Consider the following 10,076-nt stretch of genomic DNA (forward strand, 5'->3'; position numbering starts at 1 on the left):
AGCAAAAAAATGGGCTATACCTGGAACCAGCTAGAGCGAATGGCCCAGGATAGAGGACTCTGTAGATCTGTGGTTGGCGGCCCATACCCCGATTGGGCTGATGGGCGTGAGTGAGTGAGAACTCAATAAGGTCAAATCCCCTGACTGGGGCTCTTGTGTACTAGCACAATATGAACATTTGTTGTTGCCCTTTTAAGTGTTACAGAAAGGGATCGAATTCTTCTTTAGGAAATGGCTTTCAAATTTAAAGTTAAGGTGAAAAAAACTCACTTCTCTCTGACACTCGTTACTTTCACGTCTTCATCTAAGGGCCTGCCTTTACAAGAACGTAAGGAATTGACTTGTTAAATGTATGTTACATACACACAACTCTTCATTGAAAAGTATGCTATTAGTGTTGCAAAGTTAGAAAATGCCAGAATTAAGGATCAAGAATAGATGTAAATTATAATCTGCTAATCATATCTTGATGTAAGACTGAGTCATTGCCTGTTTCTTTTTTCACATGTAGCTGTTCGCAACACTGAATGGACATGACAGTTGTTCAAGGCTAAAGACAACACTGTGCAAATAGGCAGAACATTTAAAAATGTTTCATTGCTGTGATTGTGACCATTAAAAACCTGCACAAAACCAAATACATTTGGAAGTATGCAACACCTGTCACCTACTTTCCTGTATCATTTGCTTCATTGGCTACATGGAAAACTTTTGGTCTCTGCTTTCTTTTGGAAGAAGAAATGTTATTCCAAGAACTGATCCTTTTTTATAAACTTGATCTTAAAATTTCTTTTCAGGGCCCTAACTAGCCAAGATGCCGATTGACGTTAATGATGTGATACACCTATTGTGCCGTATCTCTGAGGAGAGGAAGATGAAGGCTGCTATCAAGCATGCTGGACAAGGAGCGTTAGTAGCGGGTGCAACAGCATTTCTCGGGGGTTTAATGGGGGGTCCACCTGGAATAGCTATAGGTAAATACTCTACCATATAAGGAAAGATGGTTTGGCTCATAGTAAGATGAGCTGTTGAACTAAGGAATTAAAGAATTGATGCGTGATGTGGTTTAAATAGAATGTAAAGCAGGTTTTCATAATACTTTCTGACAGTGAAAAGATACTCTGAGCCAAATGCTTTGGCTTAAATTCATGGCTGATATGGAGCCCCCTGAAGGAACTATTGTTAGATCATTTCCTACAGACCTTTGGTAGATAGAGAAAAATGGGTTGGAAGCTCCCAATTTTACCCCTTAAAGAAATTTATTTCATTTGGGTATAAAGTGAGGGGGAAGAAATCTTCCCAGTCTCCACATATCAAGGGGAGTGAGGATCCTTCCTTAATAAAAATATCCTTCTGACAGTAAGTTTTATTTAAAATTTTGTAGTGTGCTGCTTGGCATGCGGGATGTATTTAGTTTTTTCAGAGTACCATGTTCCCTGTCAATTAGCGTTTCTTTGTATAACAAAAATGATATTAAAGCCCTGAGCTTAGTAGTAATGAGAGATACGGAAGAGAAAATTCCAGATATCTCCTTTATTAATAACCTTTTGTGGCATTAAAGCTAGATTACAACTGGTGTCACTTGTGCCCTATTCCTTCAAACACTTGAGCCACGCATGTAAGTTTACTCCCATGAGCAGTCCCATACCCCTCAATGGGAATACTTACATGAGTAAAGTTGTACATCTGCTCGTGTGTTTGAATAATTGGGGCCCGAGTGACTTCATTCATAAACTAGCTTTAATGCCACAAAAGGGCATTGTAGAAATACAAAATAAACATGTAACAGCACAGCCGGAGATACAAAGAGAAACTGTAAAGCTACCAGCATTACAAACACGCATATTAATTAATTATCAGAAAAAAAGTCTTGTTATAAAGATGCTACTAAACTGTCTAGTAAGAAATAGGTAAAACCAAATGGTTGTAAGAAATTTATAATATCCAGACCAGTAGGAGATACTCAGATGAATGTAGCTGTCCATATACTTTAATAACTGGAATTATAGAAATCATCAAATTAAACCAACCTGTTAAAGCCACGAATAAAATAAAAAGGGACAGCTACCTTAAAACTAAAAAGTGCATTGTCCTATGTACCCCAGTTTAAGTGACTGTCTTCCTGCCATTGCTGCTAGGGACAATGCAACAAGTGCTTTGTTGGGAAGGGAGACTGAGTGCTTGTGTGCGTCCCTGTCTGTATACAACTGTACCTGAGTCAGAGGACTCTGATTTTATCTAGATTCTTACACTGTAGAAGTAAGTGACTTGTGACTGAACTGACACTTGTCCTGAACATTCTAAAGTGTTAGCTTGGTTATGGATGCACTTTTAATTAAGTTTTAGCAGGGATATGCACTAACTGTGGTGTAGATGGGTCCTTGGCTGTGTTACTCTTTTACTGTAAACTGAATAGGAGGGTTCTCATTATCCCTGGCTTTAAGGAAGTCATATGATGAGTTCCCCTGCTGTATCTGCCCCCTGAGAAATGTGCAGTTTATCTTGCTTTCCAGTGCCTAGATCAGTTGCTTGGATCCTTTTGAGGGGAGTGGATTGGTGAATGTTAACTGAAGAAAACCAAATGATTGTATAAGAAACCTGCTATTCTAAGAGCCACATCTGATTTCTTACATGTGGTGCTCCCTAGATCAGGTATTGATGTTCTCATAAAGGTTTGATGCAGATGAATGCAGCCATTATAGGTTTTCAAGCTCTTCACTAGCATCACTGGAAGAGTTGCAAGCTCAGTAAAATTTGCAAATTAAAAAATGTTTCTTGTGTGAAATGCATATATAAATGATGTTCTAGGAGCAGTCCCTGAGTGTGAGGGTTCTAGAAGCTGAGGGGTGTGGTTCTGGAACCCAGCTTGCAAACCTGAGGCAGCTAAGCTAATCAGGACACTACTGGTGGCAGTGTAAATTATTCAAGACTTTACATTTGTTGTTTTATGTTAGAAAATTACTTTACAGCTTGGAATTGATCCCCTTTTGAAAGGGAGCACCCATTATATAACTTACTATTGAAGCTTCTCCCTGGGGTAGGCGCAGTGACCACCTTGACAGCCACATAGGATCCCCCACCCCCAGGATTCTTGGGATGGGATGGATCAGCTCTGTACAAAAGATAAGAGCATGTTTTGGAATCCAGGGTACTGCCTGACCAGTGAGAGTGCTGATTCAGTGATCAATAGGGTGACTCTCTCTAAATCAGTACTCCCCAAACTGCTGGGTTTGTTTCCCATCATAGAAGCACCAGCCATACAGGGACTTTAGGAAGGAACAAGAGTAATAAGCCCTATTTAACAGAGGCAGAAAACATGTACTGTGCTGTGGATTTGTAATGAGAGAGAAGTAAATTAACTTTGGCCACCAACATATGATTTGTCTCATGGTTTCCTTGACCAGAGGGCTTGATTTAAAAAAAATCTGTCTTATCCAGAATCTGTGATCTTCTGTCTTCTGAAGAGATTAGTCAATGCCATAAAGGATGATTTGTTTTTCACTGATTTAGGGTTTTAAATTATTAGTACTGATTGCATTAAAAATTGTTTTTATGATGGGAGCTGACTTAAAATCATGGAAACTCTTTCTGGCTTTAACTAGTTTTATATATAACCATTAAAGTAAATGTACCTTGACCTCCCAACTATTTTCATTGACTTCTGATAGAGACAGCAGCACCAGTGTTGTTGTTTGAAGCCTGGTTATTGTTGGGTAGGATTTGAAATTTAATAATAAAAAAGTGGAGACTGACTAATTACATCTTCATTGATTTTCTAGGGGGTGCAGTTGGTGGTTTATTTGGTGCTTGGATGTCTGCTGGACAGTTTAAGCCAATCCCTCAGATTATACTGGAACTGCCTCCTGCTGAGCAGCAGAAGCTCTATGATGATGCCTTAGCTATTATCAGGAACTTAGACTGGACTGATGCTGCACAGTTGACTGCACTTGTAATGGGAAATGCCGCCCTCCAACAGAAGTTGGCAGCAGTGTTAATAAACTATCTTTCACATGAGCTAAGAGCAGAAATACGGTATGGAGAGTAAACCTTTTCCGAGTGTGTTGTGTGTGTTCACTTTACAATGAAGGGAATTTTATTTTGACAACTGTGATCTTTTATTTAACTAACATAACAATTACTAGTCAGTGCAGCTAATTATAAAGTTCAGTAAATGCAGTAGGCAGATACAAATATTATTTTGGCTTTTGTGAATCTAGAATTATATTACTATATTATCTTAAACTGACTTGCTGTGCAATTAAGCAACTGTGTATTGAAAACTGAAATCAAGATCATAAAGCATTAAAGGAGCGATGTTTCTCACACCAACTATCACGGGGGAAAATTTTCAGAGTCACTGTAGTGACTTAGGCTCTTAGGTTCCACTTTTAAGAGTGACTTAAGCTCCAAAGTCACATAGGCACTCTTGAAAATTTTATCCACAGTCTGCTCATGTAATGTAAAGGTTGCAAGAATGAAGGGACATCTGCTGAGAAGTTAAATATCTTCTCAAACTTTTCTTCATTCCCTGCTACAACTTTATGCTAATTATTGAGTCATTTATTAACATACAAGTCTGACACATGCCTCGCTGAACCTTATTGCAACAGGTGGACAAAATGTGCACAGCTGCATTGCTCCTGCTATCGTAGTATGCAAACGCTAGACCTAGAAGGCTGCTAAAATGGTGGTGGCTGGCATCTCCCATCCAGTCACAGAATTGGAGTGGTCATCTCAGCATTGGCTTATAGAAGAAAAATGCTTTGCTCTGACTGAAGTTCTTTGAATCTGAACTGCAGGTGTTAATTATCATTTCTTTAAAGTGTTTTCAATTTTTTAATTATCTTTAAAGCCAGAGCGAACCTTTTTCTGTGCTGATGTAGTGCAGTATATGTATGTCTTGTGATAGAAAAGAATGTACCCCTGTACCCTGGTGGAGTATCATGTTTTTATGTGTTTTGCTTTAAAACAAATCAGGTACATCCAAACTGTGAACTGAAATAGGAGCAAATACGAGCACATTGTTTTATTATGTCAAACTATCTATTGAATAACGATTTGGGATGGTTTCCTACACGTGTTGCCTGCAGACTCTAGATGGAATTATGCTTATTATCATCTGATTTTCCACTATTTATACTGAAATGTTGTAAGACAAGCTCACGTGTACAAAGGTGCCTTCTTTTATATGTAAAAACGTACAAGAAATGAAATTGTTTTTATGTTATATTCTTTTTCTAGTAGCAAAATCAAAATAAAGACTTTTCTTTGTCAGGCTTCTAAAATTTGGAATCTGGCTGGGGAAAGGTGTTTTTTATTGACAATTTACCAAATGTGTTGGGTTTAGCTAATATGCTTTGTGCACATGTAGCATGCTCTGAGTAAGCCTGTATTGATCTTCCCCTGCAGAGTTCATGGGCTAGGTTGACTGTCACTGTCTTTAGTACTGTAGTTCTTTCCACTTTATTGGAAAGCAGAACAGAAGTGGATTATAATTGGGCCAGTCTGAGTGCATAATAATACCAAAGCAGGAGAGTACAGTTTAATTTGCAGAGTATTTGTAATACAACAGTTGGCTTCGTCAAAGATTTTTCAGATAAATGTAATCTTACATGTTTTCATACAGTCTGGTATCTGTTTTAAAAATATCACTGTGCACAAATTTGGGCAAGCTGTAGAAAACTGTAAATTGAAGTAGTTGCCTTCATAGCCACAACACTTAAAATGAGACATTGTCATCTGCTATCCCTTTTTGGCAATGATTGGCTAGTTCATGAGACACAAAGCCTTTCACATCAGGATCATCAATTTAAATCCAGCCAAGATCAGTAGTAACTTGAGGGTAATTTGACATCTGATTGTAAAGTGGTCCATGTAAAATGAGATGCTGGCTTCAGTTCTTTTGTTCTAACAAAAATGGCTATGGCTCAACGTGCTTTACATTTTACACATGGGGAAACTATGGAACAGGTGGAGTGACTTGTTGAAGGTCACCCAACAGATCAATGGCAGAATCCAGGTCCCCTGAGTCCCAATCCAGCACCCTATTCACTGGGCCCCACTGCCTCCTGTAGGCAGATGTCCTCATGATGGCTCTGATTCAGGATAACACTTAAATCATATTAACTTCAGTTGACTGTTGTCGGAAATCAGAACCCGTTACAAGCATCCTTGCTGGCAGCTGGAAAAAGTCAGTCTGTAGACTGCACTACCCACAGGTTCCTCATTTTCTCCCATAGACTTGAGACATTCTGCTGGGGCAGAGTGTGACTGATCTTTAATGGATTACGCTGGGCTCCCGCGCTGTCGATTTGCATCTCACAACTTGGAGTTTCCTAAGCACATCACTTTGTTTTATTCTGCATTTCAATAATCTCAACCTGTTCTTCGTCTCTCTCTGCTCCTAACACATTGACAATAGGGTGCTCTAAGAGAGGCTCTGTTGTGATGTCAGAATGTCCAGATGACTGAATGATCCCAATGGCTGAACACACCAGGGTGTTGCTTATAACTTTAGTCACGATAACACACTGGGTTGCAGTGAACATAGATGAGTCATCTTTAGGTAAGCAGATGGCCAAAATTGAAACTTCTTGCAGGGCCAAAAGGAAGTGAGCTCAATTCTCTTCTTTCTCAGCATCATTGTCTAGTTCGAAGCACTGATGCAAATAAACTCCTGAAGGCAATGAGACTGCACGGGCGCCACTGTGCCAAAAACCTAATTTGGCATTCGGAGTCTATTATTTCTTTTAATAGTGCACAAGAAGCAAAGCATGCAGCTCAAATTTCTGCCCAACCTGAGTTCTGGGGTTGGCAGGGAGAGAAATATCTTTCTACTTGTAAATTGAGAACACTTGATATGGAGAATGTAAAAGCAGCAAAGTATCCTGTGGCACCTTATAGACTAACAGACGTTTTGGAGCATGAGCTTTCGTGGGTGAATACCCACTTCGTCAGATGCATGTAGTGGAAATGTCCAGGGGCAGGTATATATATGCAGGCAAGCTAGAGCTAATGAGAAATAAAATTAATAATATTAGAAATGGCAATATACAAAAACCTGTAGGAGAACACTTCAACCTCCCTGGCCACACTATAGCAGACCTTAAGGTGTCCATCCTGCAGCAAAAAAACTTCAGGACCAGACTTCAAAGAGAAACTGCTGAGCTTCAGTTCATCTGCAAATTTGACACCATCAGCTCAGCCTGACTGTGAGACTGTGAACGGCTTGCCAACTACAAAACCAGTTTCTCCTCCCTTAGTTTTCACACCTCAACTGCCAGAACAGGGCCTCATCCTCCCTGATTGAACATACCTCATTATCTCTAGCTTGCCTGCATATATATACCTGCCCCTGGACATTTCCACTACATGCATCTGATGAAGTGGGTATTCACCCACAAAAGCTCATGCTCCAAAACGTCTGTTAGTCTATAAGGTGCCACAGGATACTTTGCTGCTTTTACAGATCCAGACTAACACGGCTACCCTTCTGATATGGAGAATGGAGCCCTCAATGCCATTTTTAGAGAGTCCCTTTTCAAAGTAGCCACACTTAAATGTTTATCCCAATCCATGTTAGCAGAACTTCGCTGAACGTTGCCAGAAGATCCAGTTTCATCCCTTAGCCCTCCAGTTTACAATCCTGAAGCTTGCAACTATATTTATTTGGTTGGGTTCAGAACTCCTCCACAAACTTGATCATCTGGAGCGAAAGGGCAGTTGTAAGCTAATGTATTAACATCCATCTGTTGCTGTTCTTTGGCACAGAAATGCCTGTCCACCACAGCATCCCTTGTAGTGATTGGAAGCAGTCATGGGCAGGAGATAGCAAATTCTAAAATCCATTCCAGCTGCATAATGTCTCGGCTGAGTGTAAGAGACAGTCGTCACCTAGGAAACAAGGTAAAGCAGTGCCAGCAGTTTCAGAAAGCAGCTGAAGAAGAGTCACTATGGGGAGATGGGCATATTTATATAAAGAAACCATCTGCTCCAATGCTGGATATTAACCTGGTTTGTTGTGATGTGACAGAATCAAGCTAGATTTTTCACAGGCAGATGGTGTATTTTTAGCTAAAATTATCCTTTTTTTTCCTTTTTTTTTTTTTTTTTTTAAGCTGTCTGGCTTTAAAGTGGAAAGCAAACATGATGGAAAATTGTAGCAAAGGGAGGAAAGATCTTGCTTTTTAAAAGGTTGAATTCCAGTGTAGATTAGTAATTGAGATACGCCATCTAGTGGGGGAAAATCTGAAGCTTTTCTTAAATCCATGTCTGTTGTAATATGACAGCAATCTCTCGGCTTTCTAATTCCTGCCCTCAGGAAACTGCAGTATATCTTATTTTGTTGCTTTTAATTCATAAAACTCTTTACAAGGGTACAAATATTAGCCTACCAATGACTTGCATTGGCTTATGTCTGTGATAAAATTTGTTATTGCTGTTTATTAAGAACATAAGAATGGCCATACCAGGTCAGACCAATGGTCCATCTAGCCCAGTATCCTGTCTTCCGACTGTGGCCAGTGCCAGGTGCTTCAGAGGGAATGAACAGAACAGGCAATCATCAAGTGATCCATCTCCTGTCCAGTCCCAGCTTCTGGCACTCAGAAGCTAGGGACACTTAGAGCATGGTGTTGCATCCCTACCCATCTTGGCTATTAAGAAATGTATATGCCATCTGTAGAGATTGGTGAGTGTGTGTGGTTTTAGTTGCACAAGAAGTCAGTTTTACCATTATGATGACTAATAAACCCAACTGGACTTAGCATACTTGCTAAGTAACAGCCAACTAAATAACTGGACCGATCTAAGCCGCTGCCAATTTACAAAGAATCATTGGTCATAAGTAGGTTTGGCAGAATTAGGGTTTTTTTTTTATAACTTTTGACAGATCAGTTTATTTTTAAGACTTTTTTGTCAATTTAAATTTTTCATAGTTGTGCAAAATTATGGATTTTGAGCACCTTTGCTGTTTTTTATCAATTAAAATGTTCAGTTGCCAGAAATCGGGAGTGGTGTGACAATAATTATCTGACAGTAGATGTTAAGATTCAGAAACCATTAAAACATAACTTATCAGCATCATTTGTCAAAATACTCAAAGTAAACATCGTTAAATCAACCTCTTAAGTTTTCAAGTAGCATTTTTCTTCCTTTTGCCAATCTGTAAATTTCGATGATCATCAAAGGAAATATTTTTTCCATTGGTTTGTGTGTGTATGGTGAAATTGATGTTTACCAAGAAAATTCAAATCTTTCCAAGCCTAATCATCATTGAAGCTGGAAAGTCACTAAAAGATAATTATTTAGTCTTTGGTTCTGCCCATGTGTATTCAATTTTCATTAGTTTTAGTGAGCCTAAGTTGAGTTAACTTACTATTACTTTACAAGTTTAAAGATTGGGTTACCGACTGACTATGGTTATACTATATGGTGTACGACAGCTTTCCATCAGCGTAGGTCAGATCTTCGCAACTGGTGTTTTTACACTAAGACCTAATCCTTGACAGACTCTCTCCCCTCTGAGGTAACAACTGTTAATGGTTGTGGGTTTCACAGTACAGAAAATCAGGCTCTGACAAAGCTGGAGGTATACGCAAACCCCTTAAAACCACAGTCCTGGTGCATTGCTGGATCCATCCTTGACAGAGCAACATGGCAGAAAGCTGGGGGGGAGAGAAATGCTTCCATCTATTGAATGCCTCTTTCCTTCCCCTCCCTCTGCGAAGGCTTCGAGAGCAGTGGTGTTGTATAGGCCCTAACCAGCCCTGCTTTCTGAACAGTGAGTGCATGAGAACTTGCCCAAAATAATTTCTAGAGCAGACGTTAGAAAAATATCCAATCATTTAAAAATCATTAGTGACCCTTGGTAAATTGTTCCAATGGTTTTACTCTTGCAGTTAAAAATTTACACCTTATTTTCAGTCTGAATTTGTCTAGCTTCAACTGCTAGCTAGTGGTTCTTGTTATACCTTTCTCTGCCTGACTGAAGTACCAATTATTAAATATGTTCCCCATGTAGGTACTTATAGACTGGAACCAAGTCACCCCTTAACCTTCTCTTTGTTAAGCTAACA

The 10,076-nt window shown here is 39.4% G+C and overlaps 1 protein-coding gene across 4 annotated transcripts in view; it reads left to right on the plus strand.

Annotated features, from left to right (window-relative positions):
* Positions 1-5,292, plus strand: part of C14H19orf12 (chromosome 14 C19orf12 homolog) — a 48,095-nt gene extending 42,803 nt beyond the window's left edge. For 2 of the 4 annotated variants that reach the window (XM_050923139.1, XM_050923138.1), the window contains 2 exons: positions 798-974; positions 3,780-5,292. In XM_050923139.1, the coding sequence (XP_050779096.1) occupies positions 815-974; positions 3,780-4,045 (426 nt within the window). In that variant the 5' untranslated portion in view covers positions 798-814 and the 3' untranslated portion in view covers positions 4,046-5,292. Of the gene's footprint in view, positions 1-94; positions 115-797; positions 975-3,779 lie in introns of those variants that run through there. The other 2 variants (XM_050923140.1, XM_050923141.1) reach the window with 2 other exon arrangements.
* Positions 5,293-10,076: the final 4,784 nt, after the last annotated feature.

The sequence above is a fragment of the Gopherus flavomarginatus genome, chromosome 14 (genome assembly GCF_025201925.1).
Source record: "Gopherus flavomarginatus isolate rGopFla2 chromosome 14, rGopFla2.mat.asm, whole genome shotgun sequence".
NCBI lineage: Eukaryota > Metazoa > Chordata > Testudines > Testudinidae > Gopherus > Gopherus flavomarginatus.